Here is a 26,366-nt window from a genome sequence, read left to right as displayed (position 1 = left end):
TTTCCCAATGACTGAAGTGCCCATAACCAGGGTGGGGGGGTGAAGGTTTCAGGATACAGGATAGGCTGTTTAAGATTGAGTTGAGCAGAAATCTCTTCACCCAGGTAGTGGCAAACCTGTGGAAATCTCTGCCACAGAAGTCCATTGAGCTAAAACATTGAATACTTTCCAGAGGATAGATACAGTTTTTCAGACAACATGGGACGAAAGCAGGAACAGGGCACTGAGTTGGATGATCAGTCGTGATCGCATCAGATGGCAGGGAAGGCTCAAAGGACCAAATAGTTTCTCTCATTGTGAACGTGATCCTACAAATCCATATTTGGCATTTACTGGCCCTAATACAAGGGGTGGAGTTTACCAACATCAGCAGAGGCGGACCAAGAACATACATCATTACTGGATGTAATTAACATCAAAATCCAATCACTGTACCTGATTGTGAACTCGCTGGTGTGTCAGCAGGTTGGATGAATGAATGAATATCTTCCCACAATCAGAGGAAATGAATGGCCTCTCCCCAGTGGGTCAGCAGGTTGGATGAAGCAGTAAATCCTTTTCTGCACAGACGGCGGGTGAATGGTCCCTGCCAAGTGTTGGTGTGCTGGTGTACCTACGGCTTGTCTGACCGAATTAATCCCTTCCCACTTTCAGAGCAGGTGCATGGCCTCTACCGAGTGTGAACTCGCTTTTGCATCAGTAAGGTGGATGAATCGGTGAATCTCATCCCATACTCTGTGCAGATGAATGGCTTCACTGCAAGTTTCAGTTCATTAACATGTAAATCCCAATACTTCTTTTAAGCCACATTCTTGACATAACTTAAGGTTTTATTTATCTCAGCTCAGACAATCTGTTAAAGGTGTGAGTTTAGAGGCTGGCTGTATCACAACCTTGAGTCATACAGGTTCTATTTCCAAAGTAGGAATGGATAAAAATGATATTTGGATTGACTGTCTGCAGGTTGTGTGCTTGCTTTTTGAGCAAAAATATAATGTATGATGTTCATGAACCGAAACCTGCAACCCAGTCTAAAAGATGACAGACTTAACAGCAATCTAGGTTTGTTCAATGTATCGTTTTAATTGCATGACACTGTAATGTTTTGCTATAAATTCTGTATTTATGATTCTGCCCCACGGATTACCTGATGAAGGAGCAGCACCCTGAGAGCTGGGGGCTTCCAAATTAACTTTCCCAAAAAAACACATTCAAGTTTGTGAGACACGATCCCCCTTGCACAAATCCATGCTGACCACCCACTACTTGCCTCTCCAAATGCAAGTAAATCCTATCTTTCAGAATCACTTACCCACCACCAAAGGCTGAAAAGGAAGCAAGCTGAGCGAGCATTCACCCTGCAGCAACTCGCCCCCGACAAAGATGGCGCCCGGCGGCCGTGCGTCGCCGAATCTCGCCCCTAACAAATATGGCGGCGGAAAACGGGCCTGTCACCACCTGAGGCCCGCAGCCCGTTTTTCTTTCTCTTTGCCTCAAACACGGCACTGGTCATTTCCAATTCAGACATGGGAAAGTACACCGGATGTTTGTGAAATCTTCCAGCCAAACCGAGCGTCTTTTCGTTTCCTCTCTCCATGATTATGGCACTTTTACAGTCGCGTTAGTTCTGGCAAACGGCCAGACGTCGAGCACGGTAGATCCGCCCCCCCCAACTTCACTCCGATTGGTTGGAGGACCGGTCCCTACGGTCCTCCAGCCCCGCCCCCTACTGCCGACTGGCCTGACCGGACGGTCGATCATTCGCCGCTGGCGAGAGCATGCGCGGTGCGTCCCTGAGGCGGCCGACGGTTTGTCAGGCGCACGCGCAGGCCGCCATTTTCCTCGAGCCGCCGGAGAGGAGCTGGAGGTCAGTTTTGGGGCCGGGGCCGGGGCCGGGGCCGGGGATCGGGGATCGGGGATCGGGGATCGGGGATCGGGGATCGGTCCCGGTCCGAGCTCAACAACCCGGACCACTGTGTCCATCAAACAGGAACCCGGCCGCGCCGGCTTCATCCCGGGTTTCAGGCCTTGGGGTAGAATTTGGTGGGGGATATGTTGTGTGTGTGTGTGTGTGGGGGGGGGGGTTGGGGTGCTGCGATGGGGGTTTGGGGGGGGGTTGGGGTGCCCGTGATGGGGGGGGGGGGGGGTGGGTGTTGGGGTGCCCGTGATGGGGGGGGGGGGGGGGGGGTGTTGGGGTGCCCGTGATGGGGGGGGGGGGGGGGGGGGGGGGGGTGTTGGGGGGGGGGGTGTTGGGGTGCCCGTGATGGGGGGGGGGGGGGGGTGTTGGGGTGCCCGTGATGGGGGGGGGGGGGGGGTGTTGGGGTGCCCGTGATGGGGGGGGGGGGGGGGGGGTGTTGGGGTGCCCGTGATGGGGGGGGGGGGGGGTGTTGGGGTGCCCGTGATGGGGGGGGGGGGGGGGGGGGGTTGGGGTGCCCGTGATGATGGGGGGGGGGGGTGGTTGGGGTTGGGGTGCCCGTGATGGGCGGGGGTGCCCGTGATGGGCGGGGGTGTTGGGGTGCCCGTGATGGGGGGGGGGGTGTTGGGGTGCCCGTGATGGGGGGGGGGGGGGGGGTGTTGGGGTGCCCGTGATGGGGGGGGGGGGGTGTTGGGGTGCCCGTGATGGGGGGGGGGGGGGTGTTGGGGTGCCCGTGATGGGGGGGGGGGGGGTGTTGGGGTGCCCGTGATGGGGGGGGGGGTGTTGGGGTGCCCGTGATGGGGGGGGGGGGGGGGTGTTGGGGTGCCCGTGATGGGGGGGGGGGGGGGGGGTTGGGGTGCCCGTGATGATGGGGGGGGGGTGGTTGGGGTTGGGGTGCCCGTGATGGGCGGGGGTGCCCGTGATGGGCGGGGGTGTTGGGGTGCCCGTGATGGGGGGGGGGGTGTTGGGGTGCCCGTGATGGGGGGGGGGGGGGGGGTGTTGGGGTGCCCGTGATGGGGGGGGGGGGGGGGTGTTGGGGTGCCCGTGATGGGGGGGGGGGGGGTTGGGGTGCCCGTGATGATGGGGGGGGGGGTGGTTGGGGTTGGGGTGCCCGTGATGATGGGGGGGGGGGTGGTTGGGGTTGGGGTGCCCGTGATGGGCGGGGGTGCCCGTGATGGGCGGGGGTGTTGGGGTGCCCGTGATGGGGGGGGGGGTGTTGGGGTGCCCGTGATGGGGGGGGGGGGGGGGTGTTGGGGTGCCCGTGATGGGGGGGGGGGGGGTGTTGGGGTGCCCGTGATGGGGGGGGGGGGGTGTTGGGGTGCCCGTGATGGGGGGGGGGGGGGGGGTGTTGGGGTGCCCGTGATGGGGGGGGGGGGGGGGGGTGTTGGGGTGCCCGTGATGGGGGGGGGGGGTGTTGGGGTGCCCGTGATGGGGGGGGGGGGGGGGGTTGGGGTGCCCGTGATGATGGGGGGGGGGGGTGGTTGGGGTTGGGGTGCCCGTGATGGGCGGGGGTGCCCGTGATGGGCGGGGGTGTTGGGGTGCCCGTGATGGGGGGGGGGGGGGGGGGGTTGGGGGTGCCCGTGATGGGGGGGGGGGTTGGGGTGCCCGTGATGGGGGGGGGGGGGGTTGAGGTGCCCGTGATGGGGGGGGGGGGGGGGTGTTGGGGTGCCCGTGATTGGGGGGGGGGTTGGGGTGCTGCGATGGGGGTTTGGGGTGGGGATATGGGGGGGGGTTGGGGTGCCCGTGATGGGGGGGGGGGGGGGGGGGGGGTTGGGGTGCCCGTGATGGGGGGGGGGGGGTTGGGGTGCCGTGATGTTTGGGGGGGGGGGGGGGTTGGGGTTGGGGTGCTGTGATGTGGGGGGGGGGGGTTGGGGTGCCGTGATGTGGGGGGGGGTTTGGGGTGCCGTGATGTGGGGGGGGGGGGGTTGGGGTGCCCGTGATGGGGGGGGGGGGGTTGGGGTGCCCGTGATGGGGGGGGGGGGGTTTGGGGTGCCCGTGATGGGGGGGGTTGGGGTGCCCGTGATGGGGGGGGGGGGGGGGGTTGGGGTGCCCGTGATGGGGGGGTGGGGTTTGGGTGCCGTGATGTTGGGGGGGGGGGTTGGGGTGCCGTGATGGGGGGGGGGGGGGGTTGGGGTGCCGTGATGTTGGGGGGGGGTTGGGGTGCTGTGATGTTTGGGGGGGGGGGGCGGGTTGGGGTGCCGTGATGTGGGGGGGGGGGGTTGGGGTGCCGTGATGTGGGGGGGGGGGGGGGGGGGGTTGGGGTGCCGTGATGTGGGGGGGGGGGGTTTGGGGTGCCGTGATGTGGGGGGGGGGGGGGGTTGGGGTGCCCGTGATGTCGGGGGGGGGGGGGGTTGGGGTGCCCGTGATGGGGGGGGTTGGGGTGCCCGTGATGGGGGGGGGGGTTTGGGGTGCCCGTGATGGGGGGGGGGGTTTGGGGTGCCGTGATGTTGGGGGGGGGGGGGTTGGGGTGCCCGTGATGTCGGGGGAGGGGGGGGGGGGTTGGGGTGCCCGTGATGGGGGGGGTTGGGGTGCCCGTGATGGGGGGGGGGGGGGGGGTTTGGGGTGCCCGTGATGGGGGGGGGGTTGGGGTGCCCGTGATGGGGGGGGGGGGGGGGTTGGGGTGCCCGTGATGGGGGGGGGGGGTTTGGGGTGCCTTGATGTTGGGGGGGGGGGTTGGGGTGCCCGTGATGTGGGGGGGGGGGGGGGGGTTGGGGTTGGGGTGCCGTGATGTGGGGGGGGGGGTTGGGGTGCCGTGATGTGGGGGGTTTGGGGGGGGGGGGGGTATGGTGTGGGGGAGGGTTGGGGTGCTGTGGTGTGGGGGGTTTGGGGGCGGGTATGGTGTGGGGGAGGGTTGGGGTGCTGCGATGTGGGGGGGATATGGTGTTGGGGGGTTGGGGTGCTGCGATGTGGGGGGGGTTGGGGTGCTGCGATGTGGGGGGTTTGGGGGGGGATATGGTGTGTGGGGGGGGGGTTGGGGTGCTGCGATGTGGGGGATTTGGGGGGTGATATGGTGAGTGTGTGGGGGGTTGGGGGCTGTGATGTGGGGGATTTGGGGGATATGGTGTGTGGGGGGTAGGGGGCTGCGATGAGACGATGCGATGTTGGGGGAGTGGTGGGATGGGGGGGCGACGGGGTGGGGGTGCGAGGTTGGGGGGGATGGGGCAGCTACAACATTGGGGGTTATTGTGGGGGGGGTGTGCGACATTGTGGGGAATGGGATCGGACGGGACATTGGGAGGGAATGGGTGGTGTGAGAAGAATTGTGGGGAGGGCAAAGATGGAGGTGGGGCAAGAAGGGAGTGGAGGGCAGAGAGGGAAGGGGTAGGTGGGAAGGAGCAGAGTGTCAGGAAGGAGTGGCACATCGTTTGTGCACATTCACAGCTGCCATGTTTGTTAAAGATATTATTTGGATTGACTTGGAGGAGGTTGCTGCTCAGGAAGCTGTGATTTCTTTGTTTTGGATGTCGACATAATTCGCAAGGGTGATTCCAGCAATGAGAAACTTTAGTTGTTAGGATAGATTGAAGAAGTAGGACCTGACCTCTCTGGAGTGAAGGGGACTGAGAGGAGATCTGAGTTTTTTCAAAATCCTGAACAGGCGATGGCAACTATCGATGGGAAGAAGTTTTTTGCCATTTTGGAAAAGAAAAATGAATGTGATGTGCAAAAGATTCACGGGGGGGTTGTGAGAGAGAACATTTTCACACAGTACTTGTGAAGGTTGTGGAATGTATTGCCTGGAAACGTGGTGAAGGCAGGTTCAGTTGAAGTATTCAAGAGCACATTGGATAATTATTTGGATGTAAATGCTGTGCAGTGACATTGGGAAAAGATGTCAGATTGTCATGACGAAATGGAGTCGTTGACATGTACGGCACGGAAACAGACCCTTCTGTCCAACCTGTCCATGCTGACCAGATATCCCAACCCAATCTAATCCCACCTGCCAGCGCCCGGCCCATATCCCTCCAAATCCTTGCTATTCATAGACCCATCCAGATGCCTTTTAAATTGTACTAACCTCCACCACTTCCATTGGCAGCTAATTCCATACACGTACCACCCTCTGCGTGAAAAGAATTGCCCCTTAGGTCTCTTTTATATCTTTCCCCTTTCACTCTAAACCTATGCCCTCTATTTCTGGACTCCCCCCACCTCAGGGAAAAGACTTTGTCTGTTTATCCTATCCATGCCCCTCATGGTTTTATAACCTCTATAAGGTCACCCCTCAGCCTCCGACGCTCCAGGGAAAACAACCTCAGCCTATTCAACCTCTCCCTGTAGCTCAAATCCTTCAGCCCTGGCAACATCCTTGTAAGTCTTTACTGAACCCTTTCAAGTTTCACAACATCTTTCCAATAGGAAGGAGACCAGAATTACATGCAATATTCCAAAAGTGGCTTAACCAATGTCCTGGAGAGTCGCAACGTGACCTCCCAACTCCAATACTCAATACACTGACCAGTAAAGGAAAGCATACCAAACGATAAGATAAAAACATCTTTGGCCCAACGACCATTTTCTGCACTGTAACAATTCTGTCAAATTGCATGGGCCTTGCAAATCCGAGAGTCGCAGACTAACCATTCTTGTAGGCTACATGAGATTGAGATGAGAAATTTCTTCATGCAGTGAGTGATCCTGTGGAATTCTGTCATAGAAAAGAGGCTAAAGGATATGGGGCAAAGGTGGCAATAGTACACTGAGTTGGATGAGCATGTGTGGTAATGCTGGCTAGGAGGAGGGAATACAATTCATTTCTATCCTGAACTGACAGTGACGTATTTTGGAAACTCCTTTGACGGGTGGTTAGGTTCGGAGAATTGAGAAACCGCAAACTCAGGCCAAGTGGCAGAGACAAATGTATGGACAGCCTGAGCAGTATGGCAGCATCTGTGGAGAGAAAATATGCTGATGTACCTGCTGAGTTTCTGCAGAAACTTGTGCTTGTTTTTTTTTGATTTTCACCATCCACACCTCTTGTTTTATGAAACCACAAATAACGTTTAGCACTTTTGATTTTCTATCCTTGACCTACTGCCTGTGATTGCTTTTGTATTCTACTTTTACAGGATGTTACAAAAGGATTTGCAAGCAGGAATCTGAAATCAAACGTCACGTGACGGATTCAACTGTTCATTGCTCTAACTATCCGTTTCCAGGTAATTACCACTCACGGCATAAAATTTCTTCTTGCCTCATAGTCATACAGCACAGAAACAGATCCTTCAGGTCCAACCAGACTATGCCGCACATTATCCCAAATTAAATTAGTCCCATCTGTCTGCTCCTGGCCCATATCCCTCCAAACCTTTCCTATTCATCTATCTATCCAAATGTCTTTAGATCTTGTAAATGTACCTGCATCCATCACAACTGAACCACCCAGTGTGTAAAACAAAAAAAGGTTCTCTTTTCTCCCCTTAAAACTGTGTCCCCTGGTCTTGAAATCCCCCATTCTAGCGAAAAGACAACTACCATTAACTCTACACCTTTATTATTTTACAAACTCCTATCAAAATCCAGTGCTCCAGTGAAAAAAAAGTCCTAGCCTATCAGACTTTTCTTAATAACTCAAACCTTCCATACCCGGCAACATCCTGATAAATCTCTTCTAAACATTCTCCCTTGTGTTAATATCCTTCCGATAACTGGGTGACCGGAACTGGACACAGTATTCCAGGAGAGGCCTCACCAATATCCTGTACAAACTCGAGTGTGACTTCCCAGCTCAAAGGACTGAGCAATAAAGGCAAGCATGTCAAACACCTTTTTAACCACCCTGTCTACATGTGATGCAAACTTCAAAGAATTATACACCTGCACTCCCATGTCCCTCTGTTCCATAACACTACCCAATGTCCTGCCATTAATTGTATAAGGCCTCCCCTTATTTGTTGTACCAAAATGCAATACTTTGCATTTATCCAGATGAAACACCCATCTGCCATTTTTCAACCCATTGATCAATGGGTAAAAACTTAGATTAGATTACATTAGATTCCCTCCAGTGTGGAAACAGGCCCTTCAGTCCAACAAGTCCACACCGACCCTCCGAAGAGTAACCCACCCAGACCCATTTCCCTCTCACTAATGCACCTAACACTACGGGCAATTTAGCATGGCCAATTCACCCTGACCTGCACATCTTTGGACTGTGCGAGGAAACCGGAGCATCCGGAGGAAACCCACGCAGACACAGGGAGAATGTGCAAACTCCACACAGACAGTCACCCGAGGTTGGAATCGAACCTGGGACCCTGGCGCTCTGAGACAGCAGTGCTAACCACTGAGCCACCATGCCGCCCCATCTTAGAAAGCCTTCTTCAGCGTCCACTTACGGTGTCCTCTTCAAATCTCCTTCAATAATCTGTCCCATAATCCTTTTACCATCAGCTAGTAGGAAAACTTTTTCTACCTTATTTAACTCTTTTTCGATAGCACTTCTATCAAATCTCCTCTTGATATCATTTGCTGCAAGGAGGAAATCTGTTTCTCCAACCTCCTGACTCCCCAGTTTCTACAAAGCACAGCTCAGAAGTGTGAATGAGATACCCTCTGTTTAACTGAATTGGTGCAGCTCCCAACAGAGGGTTTTAGAAACCCAGCACCATCCAGGGTCAAGCAGTGCATTCGAATTTTTCTTTCTTTTCTTCCACTGATGCAGCAAGGTGTACCATATACAAGAATGCACTGCAGTAACTCGCCCTGTCTCCAAACCTATGACCTCTACTACTGAGAACAACAAAGGCAGCGTGAGAGAATCGCCATCTGCAAGTTTCCCTCCGAGCCCCCCACAGTCTTGACTCGCCTGTATCACTGCTGTTCCGTCACCGTCACGGCCAAAATCCTGGAAGTCACTTGCTGCCGGCAAAACGGATGTGCCTACCACCCAAAGAATTTTGAGAAGGAAATTATGGGCGAGCATTAAATGTCACTTTAGCCAATGACGTCCCCTTACCGTGGACAAAATATGAAAAATTCCCCAAACTTTGCAACTCTCGTTCCTCATCCCTCGAACCATTCTCGTAAATCTCCTCTGCATCTTCTTGGGGATCCTCCCCATCTTTGACAATGTGTGTTGATCACTGGTGTGCAGAGACACAGATGCTCTGTGTTCCCTTGTGTGTTTTTGAGCTCTCGGGATTCCTTCAGCTGAGGCTTTTCTCTGACTGACTGAGGTGAAAGATGAGTAAGTATTTGTGTTAAAAATTTGGAGCAGCTATCGTTGGCTGAAGAGCCACCTCCTGCACCATAACGTTTTTCTGATTGTCTTGCGTCACTCAGAGGATGCGGGTGTCGTAGAGTCACACACAGTATGGAAACAGACCCTTTGCCCCAACCCGTCTATGCTGACCAGGTTTCCCTAGACTGAACTCGGTCCATATGGCTCATATCCCTCTAAACCGTTCCTATCCCATTTTGGAGGATTGCATGCAATTCTGGTCTCCTTCCTATTGGAAAGATATTGTGAAATTCGAAAGGGTTCAGAAAAGATTTACATGGATATTGCCAGGATTTGAGCTATAGGGAGAGGCTGAATAGGCTGGGGCTGTTTTTCCTGAAGGCTGAGGGGTGACCTTGTAGAGGTTTATAATATCATAAGGGTGCATGGATAGGGTAAACCGACAAGGTCTTTTCCCTGGGCTAGGGTAGTCCAGACCTAGAGGGCGTAGGTTTAGGGTGCGAGTGGAAAGATTTTAAAAGGGACATAAGGGGCAACTTTTTCACACAGAGGGTGGTGCGTGTATTGAATGAACTGCCAGAGGAAGTGGTGGAGGCTGGTACAATTCCAGCATTTAAGTTACCTGAATGGATGTATGAATAGGAAGGGTTTAGAGGGATATGGGCCAAGTCTGGCAAATAGGACTAGATCAGGTTAGGATATCTGGTCGGCATGTACGAGTTGGACTGAAGGGCCTGTTTCCATGTTGTGGACCTCTGACTCAGCCCATGTACCTGTCCAAATGTCTTTTGAATGTTATAATTGTAGCCACCGCTTCCGCTTCCTCTGGCAACTCATTCCATATATGCACCACCTTCAGGAAGGGTTGTCCCTCAGGTCCTTGTCCAGTCTTCCCCCTCGCCCTCTTAAACCAACTGCCTCTATTTTGGACATCCCTCCCTTGGGGAAAAGACCTTATGTATGCACCCCCCCCCCGTCATGATTTTATAAACCTCTGTAGATCGCCCCTCAGCCTCCAAAGCTCTAAGGAAAAGTGTCCCAGTCTATCTCGCCTCTCCTTATAATGCACACCTGGCAGTCACAGTCCCATGGCTGTACATCTTTTTTTGCGGCTTTCCTATATCAGAGTTGTGCACAGTATTCCAGACATGGCCGTAACAATATCTTGTATAGCTGTAACACGATGTCCCAATTTCCGTACTCTGTGCTCTGACCAGTGAAGTCAAGTGTGCCAGGCACCGCCTTCACCCTGCCTAGCTGTGATGCCACTTTAAAGGAACTATGTAGCTGCACCCCTAGGTCCCTGTTTGACAACACACTCCATGGCCCTCATATTAACTACGCAAGTCCTGCCCTGTTTGTCTTAACAAACCTTCCATTTGTCGACATGAAACTCCATCCGCCATTCCTTGACTCACTGTCCCAGTTCATCAAGATCCCATTGTACTCTTAGATAACCATCTTCACTGTCCGCTCCACCACCAGTTTATGTTGTCTGCAAACGCACTAACCATGCCTCCTATATTCTCATCCAAATTGTTCATATAAATGACAAACAGCAGTGGGTCCAGCACTTATCCGCTGGTCACAGACCTCGACCCTGACCAACAATCCTCTACCTCCTGCCATCGAGCCGATTTTGAATCCATTTGGCTATCTCCCCTTGGATCCTATGCGATCTAACTTTACTAGCCAGTTCACTATGTGGAAGTTTGCTGAAGGCCTTGCTGATGTCAGTACAGGCAGGGTGGTTTAACACAACACCAGAAGCCAGGGAATCTGCATAATTTTATGATAACAGTGGGCAGCACGGTGGCACAGTGGTTAGCACTGCTGCCGCACAGCGCCAGAGACCCGGGTTCAATTCCTGCCTCAGGCGACTGACTGTGTGGAGTTTGCACATTCTCCCCGTGTCTGCGTGGGTTTCCTCCGGGTGCTCCGGTTTCCTCCCACATGTGTAGGTGAGGTGAATTGGCCTTGATAAATTGCCCCTAGTGTTAGGTGCAGGAGTAAATGTAGGGGGAATGGGTCTGGGTGGGTAGCGCTTCAGCGGGTCGGTGTGGACTTGTTGGGCCGAAGGGCTTGTTTCCACAATGTAAGTAATCTAATCTAAGAAAACACGTCTGCCCTCATCTCAAACTCAGTCAAGTTTACGAGGTGTGCTTTTCCACGTACAAAGCTATGCTGACTATCCCTAATCAGTCCCTTGCCTTTCTGAATGCATGTAAATCCTGTCTCTCAGAATCCCCTCCAATGACTTACACACTACTGATGTCAGGCTCATTGGTCTGTAGTTCCCTGGTTTTCCTTGCAACTTTTCTTATTTAATGGTACAACATTGGCCACCCTCCAATCTTCTGGCACCTCACCCGTGGCTGTCAACGATACAATTATTTATGCTTGGGACACGACAATCTCTTCCCTAGCTTTCGACAATGTCGTGGAATACTCTTGATGAGGTCCCAGGGATTAATCCACCATTCTGCACGTTAAGACGTCCAGCACCACCTCTTCTGTAATCCGGACCCTTTTCAAGACATCTCTATTTATTTTCCCTGGTTCTTAAGGTTCCGTGTTGAATATTGATTTGAAATGTTTGTTTAGGATCGTTTCCCCATCTCCTGTGGTTCCACATATAGACAGCCTTGCTGATCCTTAAGGGTCCCTATTCCCTCCCTTGTTACTCTTTTGCTGTTAATGTACTTAGCAGAATCTCTTTGGATTCTCCCTAACCTGATCTGCCAAAACTATTTCATTCCCCCTTTTATTTTGCCTTCCTGATTTTTGTCCGTAAGCATACTCCCTATACTTCCCTACCTCCTCAAGGGATTCCCTTGACCCCAGCTCTCTATCCTGACGTAGGCCTCCTTTTTCTTGATCAGAGCCTCAACATCTATTGTCATCCCATGTGCCCTCCTCCTGGCAGTCTTGCCCTTCACACTAACAGGAACATGCTGATCCTGAACTCTTGTTTTCTTGCTTTTGAAAGCCTCTCACTTGCCGGACCTTTACCTATAAACAACCTCCATCGATTAACTTTTGAACGTTCCTGTCTAGCACCATCAAAGTTGGCCTAGTTTCAACTTCGAACTTGTGGGCCAGGCCTATCTCTTCCAAAGCAATTTTGAAACTAATAGAATTGTGGTCGCTGGTCCAAAAGTGCTGGGCTAACACCAGAGTCACTTGGCCTGAATTATTTCCCAGGAGGAGGTCAAGTTATCGCCCATCTCTTGTCAGGCGCTGAGGGCATCTTGCGGGTGTTTATGCTCCCATGTGTCTGCTGCTTTTGACCTTCAAGATGGAAGTAGCTGTGAATTTATAGCTGATGTCTTTGAAGACCTATCAGGACTGAGAGATGGGTTTCAGAGGTGCTGTCCAAGAAGCCGAGGTGAATTTCTGCGGTGCTTATTTGTAGATGCAACACACTTGCTACAGAGTGCTGGTGGTGAAGTAAGGAGATGTCTGTGGATGTGATGCCAGACAAGCGTGCTGCTTTGTCCTGCATAATGTCAAGCTTATTGAGGGTTGTTGAAGCTCCACTCTTCCAGGCAAGTGGGGAGTACTCCCATTACACCTCTGGCTTGTGCCTTGGAGATGTGGACAGACTTCAGGGAGTCACTGACCGTCTCGCTGTCGGATTTCTAGCATCTGACCTGCTCCTCGACCCACTTATTTGTATGGCTTGTTCCATTTCTGGTCAAAGGTAACTGCCGGCAAGTTGAGAGTGCTGGTGTTGAATGTCAAGAGATGATGTTCAGACTCCATACTGTGAAGCGAATCTTGCTGTTATAAGTATTTCCAAGGCTTTGCTGCTGGTGTGGCTGCTTTACTGTCGATCTCCCCCATGTCCAGCCATTGCTGTGTTTCAGTTATAGAGTCACAGAGACGTCAGTCCAAGTCGGCCATGCTGACCAGATGTCCCAACCCAATCTAGTTCCACTTGCCAGCACTTGGCCCTTCTCTCTCGAAAACCCTTCCGCTTCATGTCCCCATCCAGCTGCCTTTCAAATGCTGCAGTTGCACCAGCCTCCACTACTTCCTCTGGCAGCTGATTCCATGTACACACCGCCCTCTGCATGCAAAAGTTGCCCCTTCGGTCTCTTTAATATCTTTCCCCTCTGACCCCAAACCTATGCCCTCTAGTTCTAGATTTTCCCACCCCAGGGAAAAGACCTTGTGTATTTATCTTGATTTTATAAACCTCTATAAGGTCACCCCTGAGCCTTCGACGCTCCAGGGAAAACAGTCCCAGCCTATTCAGCCTCTCCCTTTGGCTCAAATCCTCTAACCCTGGCAACATCCTTTTCTGAGCCCTTTCAAGTTTTAAAACATCCGTCCAATAGGAAAGAGATCAGAATTGCACACAATATTCCAACAGTGGCCTAACCAATGCCCTGTACAAACACAACATGACCTCCCAATTCCTGTAATCAATACTCTTACCAATAAAGAAAAACATACCAAATGCCTTCTTCACTATCCTAAGTACCTGCGACTCTACTTCTGCCCTCCTTGATCACTTCTCTGCCAGTATGTAACTTCCTTGGTCAATAATTAAAAGTTTTAGACAGGCTTGATATTTAACTATTACTTTGCCCAACTTCCTACCACTGACTGTCCCCCTGAATATGTGCTGTTGACTTACCAGCTTTACCTTCCCACAGGAAGGTACTTTCACGGTCAGGATTTGGTTTTCCTAGTGTCCATTTCCCTTTCAGTTTTCGGCTCACATTAGCCACTTTCTGCCCCATTTTTGTTCCCAAAAAATTCATTCTGCACATTGTGAAATTCAGTTTCACAGATGGGAGACGGCACACTGGCTCCATGGTTAGCACTGGTGTTTCACAGCGCCAGGGACCCGGATTTGATTCCATCCTCATGCGACTGTCGGTGTGGAGTTAGCACATTCTCCCTGTCTGTGTGGGTTTCCTCCCACAGTCCAAAGATGGACAGGTTAGCTGCGTTCGTCATGATGATTTGCCCCATAGTGTCCATGGATGTGCAGGCGAGGTAGTGTAGCCATGGGCATTGCAGGGTTGCAAGGATAGGGTGGGGGAATCTGGGATGCATGGTCTTTGGAGAGTCTGTTGGGTTCGGACTGAATAGCATGCTTCCATACTGCATACGGTTCTGGTCGCCACATTACCAAAAAGATGTGGAGGCATTGGAGAGAGTGCAGAGGATGTTCATCAGGACGTTGCCTGGCATGGAGGGCACTAGCTATGAAGAGGGGTTGAGTAGACTAGGATTATTTTCATTAGAGGGAGGTTGAGAGAGGGGATCTGATTGAGGTCTACAGAGTTGTGAGAGGTATAGACAGGGTGGATAGCAAGAAGCTTCCCCCACCCCCACCCCCAGAGTGGGGGACCCAATTAAGAGGCGTCACGAGTTTAAGGTGAGGGGGGGGGGGGGGGGGAATTAAGGGAGATATGCGTGAAAAGTTCTTAACATAGAAGGTGTTGGATGCCTGGAAAGTGTTGCCAGCAGAGATGGTAGAGGTGGGCATGATAGCGTCATTTAAGATGTACCTAGACAGATACATGAATGGGCAGAGAGCAGAGGGATACAGATCCTTAAGAGAAAGGTGACAGGGTTAGATACAAGATCTGGATTGGCGCAGGCTTGGAGGGCCGAGGCGTCTGCTCCTGTGCTGTCATTTTTCTTTGTTCTTTTGTTTTTATCATGGGGATTCTACGATTCTGAAATTTCAAAGAGACCAGCGGACATTGCCAATCCACAGTGGCCTGTGGAAAAGGTAACATTTTATTTCCTTGAGCTGTTGGGTCCGTGTGAAGGTGCTCCCATGATTCTGTTAGCTAAACAGCGACAGGCTATTCAGTGATGTATCTGAGTTAGCAACAACTATTTCCTACTTGGGTGGCGCCTTTTACATAATAGAATATTTTAAAGGTGTTCCACAACAACGTTATGAAGCAACGGCTGACACGGTGCCACAAATGGGGCTATGAGGACCAGGGTAAAAAGCTGAGGAAAAAGAAGGGGTTTCAAGGGAGGTTGAGAGACAGAGTGTTTCAGGAGGCAACTTCCAGAGCAGCCCAGCCTGCCCCAGTAATCGAAGGTACGGCGCCCATTGGTGGGACAATTCAAATCTGTTATATTCAGGAGGAAAGAGAAACCATGATTTGTGTGTTGAGTTTAGGGACAGGGAAGTTTGAGAGGCTGGAGGACAATTAGAGATGGGTAGGAATTTGAAAGACAGGGATGAGAAGTTAAGTATTTTGCTGATTCGTAAGCTGGAGCCTCTTTAGGTCAGTGAGCACAGGGGGGTGATTGGTGCGAGTCAGCGTGTGGACAGCGGAGCTTTGAATGGCCTTGAGATTGCAGGGAGGTTTCCTGTGGGAAGCTGACCAGGAGTGTTTTAGGACAGTCAAATCTTGAGGTAACTAAAGGAGGAACGACAGTTTCAGCATCAATCAGCTGGAGTTGAGCACTGTTACCGAGGTAGAAATAGCTGGTCTTGATGAAATTTGAGATGTGGGTGGAAGCTCATCTTGGGCTGAGATATTTCACTGTGCTTGTGAACAGTTTGAGGTGACACATCAGACAGTTGCCAGGGGGGGAGAGGGAGAGAGTGAGTGAGTCGGTGGTGAGGGAGTGGAGTTTGTAGCAGGAACTGAAGGTATTGGCTTCAATCTTCTCAAATTTAAATTGATGGAATTGTGTTCACCCAGACTTGGATGTCAGACAAGTCAGGATGGAGTGTGACTGGGAGGTGATAGAATTTACAGGTAGTGGAGGTGGAGGGCTTGGGAGAATCAAACAATGTTGTCATCACGTTACAGCTGAGATAAAATCTGCCTCTCTCACTCATTCTCTTCCCAATCATCTTTTGTCAGTGCAGTCCAAGTGACCAATTCCCTTCCCTGAAAGACAGTTGGTGAACTGGTTGGGCTTTTATGACAATCCAGGAGCTGTTGTGATCACTTTTATATTTTCCAGAGCTGGCCTTGCAAGTTGCCATATTTGTTCAGCTGCAGTTTCAAATCCTGCCTCTTTTTTTTTTAAGATTGTCTCATGCTCCCTGTTTTTTTTTTGTTTTAAATCTGGTTTCACAGGGTGTAAAAAGGATAGAATTAGCAATTGGGAAAACAAAAAGTGAACGTCCCTCTGGAGCTGCTGAAGTTGCCCAGTTTATCGTAATCTGGACCTCGATGGATTTGGAACATGGAGGACAAGAGTACTGTTGACAATGAAGAGAAACTGTACATGTGTTCCGTGTGTGACCAAGGCTTCAGTCGATCGTCTGACCTGTTTGAACATAAATGCAGTTACAGTGGGGAGAAGCAGTGTAGGGATTGTGAGATTGGATTCCGATCCCAGTCGGAGTTGGAAACACATCGGCGCAGTCACGTTGGAGAGGGGCTGTTGATCTGTTCAAAGTGTGGAAAGGGATTCACTTCCTCTTCCACCTTGCAGACACACCAATGCACTCACACTGACGAGGGACCACTTAAGTGTCCAGTCTGCAGCAAGTGCTTCACTAGTTCTTGGGACCTGATTTTCCACCAAAGCGTTCACACCAATGAGAGACCATTTGGGTGTTCTCACTGTGGGGCTGGCTTCAAATCATCATCTGACCTCACCGCTCACGAGTTAGTTCACACGGGGGAGAGGCCATTCAGCTGCTCAGAGTGTGGCAAGGGATTCACGCGCACCTCCCACTTGCTGAGGCACCAGCGAGTACACACTGGCCAGAAGCCATTCACCTGCTCCCAGTGTGGGAAGGGATTTGCCCAGTCCTCCCACCTACTGAGACACCAGCGGGTTCACACTGGGGAGAGACCGTTCACCTGCTCTGACTGTGGGAAGAGATTCGCTCAGTCGTCCACCCTGCTGGCACACCAAAGACTTCACACCGGGGAGAGACCCTTCATCTGCTCGTTGTGTGGGAAGGGATTCGCCCAGTCATCCAAGCTGTTGATACACCAGCGGCTTCACACTGATGAGAGACCATTTCAGTGCCCAGACTGTGGGAAGTGCTATAAAAGTTCTGGGGAACTGATGTCCCACCAGCTTGTTCACACGGACGAGAGACCATTCAGGTGCTCTCACTGTGGGACTGGGTTTAAACGATCATCTGACCTTACGGTACACCAGCGAGTTCACACTGGGGAGAGGCCGTTCACCTGTGCAGAGTGTGGGAAGGATTTCACTTCCTCATCGACGCTGGTGATACACCAGCGGATTCACACCGGGGAGAGGCCGTTCATGTGCTCTGAGTGTGGGAGGGGCTTCACTGAATTAGCCAGCCTGACGAAACATCGGAGTATTCACACTGGCGAGAAGCCATTCATCTGCACTGAGTGTGGGAAGGGATTCAGTCGGTCGTCTACGCTGGTGATTCACCGGCGGGTTCACACTGGGGAAAGGCCTTACACTTGCTCTGAGTGTGGTATGACATTCACTCAATTATGCAGTCTGTTGAGACACCAGCGGGTTCACACTGGGGAGAGGCCCTTCACCTGCTCGGATTGTGGGAAGGGATTCACTCGATCATCTGCCCTGCAGAAACATCAGAAAATTCATAACTAACTTCAGTCATTGGATTTTGCTGTTAATCACATCCAAGCCTGTGTTGTGTGTCTTGGGTCCATATATTGTTAATGTTAGTGAACCCCCACAGCATTAAAAGGGGTTAATATTGTGGATAAAGGTCAAATAAAGTAACTTAGCTTTAAATTCTTGCTGTGTTAAATCACTTTTAATACCTTTGATAAACGTTGGTTCCTTTTTGAAGTGCTGTCCCTCCTCCATTCTCATTCTTAGCAAGAGGAATGAAGTAATAAAAGCTTCTTTGTCACCAAGATTGAGGCAATCCAAACAGTTGCTTCCGTCTTTTCCGCTGGCCCACCGGGACAAACTCCCTCTCAAAGCTTACTCCTTTTTGAGACTGCCCCCATAGTTATCTCTGTCTTCACCCCATCTCACTGTGTGGCCTCTGGGCTGATCACTCAACCCACCCCAGCACCCAAAGCCTGTCAACCAATGTCCTTTCCCACTGCACTTTGTGAATCCCTAAGGTAATTGCTATTGTGTCCTGAGTAAATCCATGTCAGTAATGAACATTGAAATGTTTGCTGTAATCGCACAGGGTCCAAATCCACAAACCCCCCAAAGGCCCAGTTTTCTCCTGGAGTTCAGCTGGAATCACATTCTCAATGAGGATCTCTTCCCATTGTTTGGAGGACCAGCCTCTCCAGTTCGGTCCTCCAGCTCCGCCCCCTGGTACAGATTGGTCCGGACCTGCCGTCAATCAGACGCCGTTTCCATGGTGATTTTAAGACATGCGTAGTGCCGCCGATCGACCCGATTCGTAAAGCGCATGCGTAGTTGCTATCTTTCCATTTTCCCCCGTCCCGGCCGTCGATGGTCAGTCCGTTGTATCTCAGACCTCAACAAACGGTGAGAATCGGAGGGAGCGACGAAACGAATAGTGGACGCGTGGGAGAGGCTTCGAACGTACTTTATGTTCAGCCTCAAAGCCTGAATAGGATCCTCCCCCACGTCGGCAACAAAATGGACGATGTGTCGTGTCGCGGCTTGCTCGCAGTGACAGGCCCCAGGGAACGGCCGCCATCTTAGTTAGGGTCACTGGGCCACGGGTGTCCGCCATCTTTGTTAGGGTCACTGGGCCACGGGTGTCCGCCATCTTTGTTAGGGTCACTGGGCCACGGGTGTCCGCCATCTTTGTAGGGTGAGGGGCAATGTGCGGAATGAATGGGCGGAGCTTGCTGCCCATTGTTGGGGATGGAGACAACTTGTCCATCGAGCTGCATTAACCTTTCACAACCAGTGTCTTGTTGATGAGGCAGAGCTGTGGCACAGAAGAAAGCAAAGTCTGCTCCCCATAGTCCATTACCTCTTGGACATCCTGACACAAGTGACCTGCAGAGTCACGTGAAGACCCTGAGCATAAACTCCCAACCCTGAGTTGATGTCATCCTCAAATTGAGGGACGGTGGCCACAATGTGTAACTAGCAATATCTGCCATCTCCCTGGGCTGACATTGATGTGTTTTGTAAATTATTTTACAGATATTGGAAGATGATTCACAGTCAAGAAACTGAAACCAGACACCACATCAAAGTCTGACAGTGTCCTTTGATTCATCAGTACGTCAATATTATTGGCCTCTGAATGTAAGCATTGAGATCCATGTCATTACCACTTACTGTATAATATTTTTGCTTTTATTATTTGTTATTCACATAAATGATCTGGATGTGAATATACAAGGCATGATTAGTAAGTTTGCGGATGATATAAAAGTAGTAAGTATCATTGATAGGAAAGTTATCAGAAATTACGAAGAGATCGTGATCAGATAGGGAAGGGGGCTGAGGAGTTTGGGGGGTGGGATGCAAATACAATTCAATACATACAGATAAGTGTGAGGTGCTGCACTTTGGAAAGTCAAACCAAGGTAAGATTACACAGTCAATGATAAGGTCATGAAGAATGTTGTGGAACAGAGGGACCTAATGGTACAAGTATATAGTTCTTTAAGAGTGGTGTCACAGGTAAACAGGGCGGTGAAGAAAGCATTTAACATGCCGGCCTTCATCGGTGGAGACATTGAGTATAGGACTTGGGACGTTATGTTGCAGTTGTGTCAGTCGTTGGTGAGGCTGCACTTGGAGTATTGTGTCCAGTTTTGGTCACCCTGTTATAGGAAAGGCATAGTTAAACTGGAAAGAGTGCAAAGAAGATTTATGAGGATGTTGTCAGGACTAATAGGCCTGACCTTTAGGGAGAGGTTGGCCAGGATAGGACTCTTTTTCTTGGAACGTAGGAGGATGAAGGGTGACCTTATTGAGGTGTATAAAATCATGAGGAGCATAGATTGGATGAATGCATATAATCTCTTTCCCAGAGATGGGGAATTGAAAACTAGAAGGCATAGGTTTAGGTGAGAGGGGAAAGACTTAAGAAGGACCTGAGGGACAACGTCTTCATACTGACAATGGTGCGTGTATGGAATGGGCTGAGAAAGTGGTTAAGGGAGGTTCAGTAGCAACATTAAAAAAAAATAGTCAGATAGCTACACGGATGGCAAGGGTTTAGGGGGATATGGACCAAATGTAGGCAGTTGGAACTAGCTGAGTGGGCAGCATGGAGCAGTTTGGGCCAAAGGGCCTGTTTCCATGCTGTATTATGTTATGACTCTAAATCCTACCTGGAGGTTTTGCCCGAATTAGTAAGTCTGACTGTTCCCTGTGATCCTTTTACAATGGCCTAATGAGAATATAATTTCTTTATCCATGTTTTCTGAATCTAACATAAATGGAACACCTCTCTGAAATACCTCTACCACAATACCTCTATCCATATTTTGCAACTAAAATTCCTCATTCCTCAACCCATTCTGGTCGACCTCCCCTGCTCCATCACTCTCGGGCACCCTCCCATCCTTCACAATGTGTGGCTGATCTCTGGTCTGGACAGATTCCAATGCTGTGTGTTCCTGTCTGTGATGTCATCATGCAGGGACGAGTGCGTGGTGACATCACCTCCCTCCCCAGGGACTTCCTCAACTGAGACTTGTCTCTGACTCCAGTGTTCCTGGTAGCTTTTGGTTTCTTTCAGTGGATTTTAAAGTGGAAAGCAATATAATTTTTTTTTAGCTTGCAATGACAATTTCCATCTTTCAGTGCTGTGTTCTGTTATCTGATAAAGGGTTTGTATGTCCCTGGGACTGATGTAGCTCCTTTACTGTGGATCTGAATCCATGCCCATCCACTGCTCTATCTCACCAATCACCTCTTTGCCAATGTCTAACCTCCTATGGCTCTAATAATTACAGTCGTCCCCCTTTACCCACGACGGTTATGTTCCAGGACCTACCATGAAAGCCCGAAACCGCTGATAGGAGTGAACCCATTTACTTAAATGAGAAGCATACCTTCCCGGCAGCCTCCTAGTCCCTGGTGCTGGAACGTTCCCGATAATATGTTTGGGCCGTGGTAAAGGGCAGACAACTGAAACCGCAGAAAACGATTCCACAGATGTGGGGGTCGCCCTCTAGAGTATTTTACCTGTGTTTAGTATTCTGCTGATTTATGTAAAAATGAAATTCTGACAATTGATTACATGTGGCAAACTGACCAGTTTTATTTTCCCTGCTTATCTTTCACCGCCTGGAATTGTTTTTTGGATTATTGTCCAACTTCACTTCTGCTTCTGAGCTTACACTGTCCATCAAATGCTGCACCGTTTTTGTTTCCTGTAATTCATTCTGCACAGCCTAAAATGTTAACTCCTTTTCTCTCTCCACAGAAAATCCCTGAACTGCTGAATCCTTACAGCGTTTGGTCTTATAATTTCAGATTTCGACCCGCTGCTGTATTTTTGCTCTGATTTTATGACAGGACCAAGATATTAAACACAGAGGGAGCTAATAAGCGCTGCTTTGTAGTAAATGGGGTGAAGTTACTGTATTTTTGAGGACTTTGCAATCCAGTCAGAGCCAGCAATTTCCACTGTGAAATCATCAAACAAGATCAAATCTGAGATGGGGATCAGGTTGATAAGGATATGTTATTCTTCAAATGTAATGGGATGTTGTTAGTAGAAGAGTTTCTACAGAGATATTTTTAATTTAATCTTGTATGGATATATTGTGAAATGTTATTCTTGGGATTTTAGCATGTCTTGCAATTTTGAGCTCTTCTGTTGTTCTCTGTTACCTGTGAGAGGTTCATGGCTCTGAGACTGTTGTGGTTGCAGTATTATGGATCAGAATCCATGTCCATCCATTGCTCGGTTTCACCTCTGCGCTCCTTGATTACCTCGCTGCCATTGTCTAACGTCCCTGTGTCAGTAAGAACGATTTCAGTCAGCTTTGATGTTTAGCTTTTACTTTGTCGAACTCATGTCTTAAAGAGGTTTCACAGCTGACCATCCCTGACTATTGTGATATTGAATTGACAGCTTTATCTTCTCACAGAAATTGTTTTTCCTGCCCTATGATCCACTTCTGAGCTTATATTAACCATCAAATTCTCCACTTTTTATGTTCTGATAATTTCATTTTGCACATCCTGAAACATCAACTCTGTTTCTTTCTCTCTCTCCACAGAAATGAGCCAATATTTGCCAATCTCCCATTGCCAATGGAGATGATGATGTTTGGCCTTCTTGAATTACTGCAGTCCATATGATGACGGTCCTCCCACAGCAAGGTAAGGAGTTACAGGTTATTCACCCATCAATGATGAAGGAGCAGCACGACACATTTTTGTATTTGCAACCTGTATTCTTTTAAAAATGTTCGCATTTTTATGGAAATGTCCGTAAAACAACATTTCAGAACCATACACAGAAGGAGCTATTTGGGAAGGAGTCTCAGAAGGTTGAGAAAGGTCGGTTTGAAGGATTACCTTAGAGGAGCATGTGAGGTGGGCGGGATTAGGGAAGACATTCCAGAACCTCAGGATTTACAAAACTGAAAGAATGTGGAGCAATTAAGGTCAGGAATACCCATGAGACCGGATCTACCTTGGAGACTTGTGAAGCCTGAGGAGAATATAGAAGTAGGGAGAGGCCATCAAGGGATTTGAATATCAGGATAAGGATATGAAATGTTTGGCGCTGCTTAGCCAGGAGAATGTGTCGGTCAGTGAGCACACATGAATGACCAACACTTAGTGGGAGTAAGCACACAGGCAACAGAGTCTTGGGTGACCTCAAGATTTCAGGGAGTTTGAAAATGGGAGGGTGGCCGGGAATGTACTGGGATGGTTAAATCAGGACATAATAAAGGAATGGACGAGAGTTTCAGCAGCAGATGAGTTGAGACTGGGGTGGTGTTGGGTAATGTTACTGAGGTGGAAATAGGGGTCTTGGTGATGATGGGAATGTGTGGTTCAAAGCTCCTCTTGGGATGATACGTTTTATCTTGTTTGTGAACAGCCTGGTCAGTTGGCAGGGATTGGGATCGGGTTGGTGGTGATGGAGTGGCAGGGATTCAAAGCAGTGGCTTCAGTGTTCCCAATACTGAGATGAACTTTCAGGAAACAGCTGGGTGTTTGTGACCAATCGACAATTTCTGTCGTCACTTTTCCCCCCCTTTGTCAGCCCCTCGCGTCGCCAGATTCATTCAGCTCAGTTTCGCAAACTGCCTTTGTTTTTGTGGGCTTTCTCACTTCCCCCTTTTTCCTGAATCAACTCTATTAAATAGGTTGTTTGAAAGGGAAGATTTTCAGTCGGGCAAGTGAAAACTGCATGACGTCGGGATCCGATATCGTTCGGACTCTGAACGTGGAAGGACAAAGGAGCATTCTCGGTATGGAGAAACCATACACGTGTTCTGTGTGCGAGCGCCATTTCAGCCGATCTTGTGACCTGTCACGGCACAGGCGGTGCCACACCGGGGATAAACGGTGGGAATGTGGAGACTGTGGGAAGGGATTCCGATCCCCATCCGAACTGGAACGGCATCGGCGCATTCATACCGGGGAGAGACCGTTCACCTGCTCTGAGTGCGGGAAGGGGTTCAACAATTCCTCCAACCTACTGAATCACCAGCGTGTTCACACTAACGAGAGGCCTTTCAAATGTCCGGACTGTGGGAAGTGCTGCAAGAGTCCTGGGGACCTGATGTCCCATCAACTTGTTCACACTGAGGAGAGGCCGTTCAGATGCTCTCACTGTGGGACTCGGTTCAAGCGATCGTCTGAATTTAGCGTCCACCAGCGCACCCACACTGGGGAAAGGCCATTCACTTGTGCTGATTGTGGGAAGGGATTCACTCGGTCGTCCCACCTCCTGACACACCGACAGGTTCACAGTGACGAGAGAGCATTCCGATGCCAGGAGTGTGAGAAGTGCTACAAAAGTTCTCGGGAACTGACGTCCCACCAGCGTATTCACACTGACGAGAGACCTTTCAAGTGCTCTCACTGTGGGTTCGCATTCAGACAATCATCTCAACTCTCTGTACACCAGCGAGTTCACACCGGGGAGAGACCGTTCACTTGCTCCGAGTGTGGGAAGGGATTCACTCAGTCATCCCACCTGCTCAGACACAAGCGAACTCACAAGTAAATACAGTGATTGGATTTTGCTGTTAATTACACCCAGGACTGAACCAAGGTCATTGGTGTCTATTTCTGTTGATGTCAATCATTTCCAGCCCAGTTATAGGTGTTAATATTCTGGATAACAATCAACTCCAATCGTTTCTTTTTGTTAACCATACCACGTGGGTCATTTTAATATCTCTAAAACAAGTTAGTTCCTTTAGAAGGGCTCTCCTTCTCACCTATCTCGCCCATTCCCACCTACAAAGCTAATGAAGCTTGTCACTCGGACTGAGACAGCCTTATCACCTGGCTCTGCTGCTTCTCTCCCTTCCAACATATCTAAGTTCCAGATTCTCTCCTTCAACTCTGACTGTGGTTGAACTTCCCCACTCCTGTATGAGTATTATATTACTAACATCATGAGTGTCCACATTTAATTTGAAGAGAAATAAATAGGATATAGTATAGTAACGATGCCAGGATCGAGGCATATGAAAGTTCATCTCCAGAAGTTTTAACTCCAGGAGTTGCCTCAGGCACAATTTTGATGTCCTTGCCTGAGGAGAGATCCAGTTGAATTAGAGGCAGTTCAGAGGAGGTTGACTGATTCTAGGCATGAGGAATTTGTCTTGTGAAGTGAGATCGAGCAGTTTAGATGAGATTAGATTCCCGACAGTGTGGAAACAAGCCCTTCGGCCCAACCAGTCCACACCGACCCTCCGAAGAGTAACCCGACCAGACTCTTTTTATTCCCCTCTGACTAATGCACCTAACACCTTGGGCAATTTAGCATGGCCGAGTCACCATGACCTGCACATCTTTGCGCAGTGGGAGGAAACCCACACAGATACAAGGAGAATGTGCAAACGCCACACAGACAGTCGCCCAAGGCTGGAATCAAACCTGGGACTCTGGCGCTGTGAGGCAGCAGTGCTATCCACTGTATCGCCCTTTAGGGCTCTCGTAGTTTGGGAGAATGAAAGGAGATCAAACTGATGTATATAAGATGCTCAAGCAGATTGACAAAGTAGCTGTCGACAGACAGGATGCTTCCTCATGTGTGGCTATCTAGATTGAGAGCTGGTAGTTTTAAGGTAAGGGGTTGCAGATGTAAAACCGAGATGAGAAATTACTTCCCTAAACAAGGTCAAGAATCTGTGGAATTCACTCTTCCAGAGTGTGGTGAATGCTGGGATATTTTGTGTATTTAAGAGGGGGATAGACAGGTTTTTAATTTAGTATTGGGTTGAAGGGTGACAGAGGGCAGGCAGGAAAGTGGAGTTGAATCCACGATGATCATATTAAATGGAGGAGCAGGCTTAAGGCAGCGAATTGACTACTCGTGCTCTTAGCTCTTACGTTGTCTGGTTTCCTCAAAGTTAAAAATCACACAACACCAGGTTATAGTCCAACAGGTTTACTTGGAAGCACTAGCTTTCGGAGCGTCGCTCCTTCATCAGGTGATAGTGGAGAGCTCACTACCTCCTGATGAAGGAGCGACGCTCCGAAAGCTAGTGTGCTTCCAATTAAACCTGTTGGACTATAACCTGGTGGTGTGTGATTTTTAACTTTGTACACCCCAGTCCAACACCGGCATCTCCAAATCATGGTTTCCTGGAGCTGTAAGATTTCTAACAATGAAACTGTTGGTGAAAGCTCATGCACAGATACATGGGAAATAAATGACAACACGGTGCGACAGCCTTGTGACAGGAGGAAAACAGGACAACTACATAAAATACACAGAACATCCCGTGATGAACTGAGACGATCATTTCTCACATGAACAGTGTCCAGGCCCAGGGAGGGATTCGTAAAAGATTCCCTTCCGAGAAAACGCTGTGCCACAGAGAGGAACCAGAAAGTATGATTTATTCTCTTTCAAAATATTCTCATTTCAATGCTTAAACCCAAAGGAACATGACTACAGTTTTGTGGATAGTCTTTAAGGATACCTTGAAGCAATAGTTCCTTCACTGAAACTGTTTTGCCCCTCTGGAGCAAGTGGGTTTTTCTGGTCATAAACACTGCACCACAAGTCTCTTCCAATTTCATTGATACCAGGATATAACTGTCTTCCTCATTATTAATTGTACCTCCAGTTTGGAATAAATGCAACAGTTAATAATTTATTGTGTTTTTTGAGCAGCCTACTATCGATTTTAAAGATTTAATGAACCCTACTATCATCCACTGTAAATTACTAAATGTTTTTGTGAC

The 26,366-nt window shown here is 49.9% G+C and overlaps 2 protein-coding genes across 2 annotated transcripts in view; one reads left to right on the top strand and one right to left on the bottom strand.

The window, feature by feature from the left end:
* Window positions 1-26,366, bottom strand: part of LOC140461021 (uncharacterized) — a 52,459-nt gene that overhangs the window by 14,558 nt on the left and 11,535 nt on the right. The gene's annotated exons all lie outside the window — the stretch shown is intronic.
* LOC140461023 (uncharacterized) lies at window positions 1,755-25,592 on the top strand. The gene is made up of 5 exons (XM_072555811.1): window positions 1,755-1,867; window positions 6,988-7,077; window positions 13,895-14,856; window positions 16,178-17,638; window positions 23,565-25,592. The coding sequence occupies exons 4-5, from the start codon at window positions 16,287-16,289 to the stop codon at window positions 24,166-24,168; spliced, it is 1,956 nt and encodes a 651-aa protein (XP_072411912.1). The 5' UTR covers window positions 1,755-1,867; window positions 6,988-7,077; window positions 13,895-14,856; window positions 16,178-16,286; the 3' UTR covers window positions 24,169-25,592.

Source organism: Chiloscyllium punctatum, chromosome 36 (assembly GCF_047496795.1).
Source record: "Chiloscyllium punctatum isolate Juve2018m chromosome 36, sChiPun1.3, whole genome shotgun sequence".
NCBI lineage: Eukaryota > Metazoa > Chordata > Chondrichthyes > Orectolobiformes > Hemiscylliidae > Chiloscyllium > Chiloscyllium punctatum.
The sequence above is the reverse complement of the archived record's forward strand: the minus strand, read 5'-3'. Positions and strand labels throughout refer to the sequence as shown.

Coding starts and splice junctions, on each gene's coding strand:
- LOC140461023 (XM_072555811.1), top strand. CDS start 16,287: ATGGAGGACAAGAGTACTGTTGACAATGAAGAGAAACTGTACATGTGT. Junction 17,639..23,564: donor TCTGCCCTGCAGAAACATCA/GAAAATTCATAA, acceptor GGAACGGCATCG/GCGCATTCATACCGGGGAGA.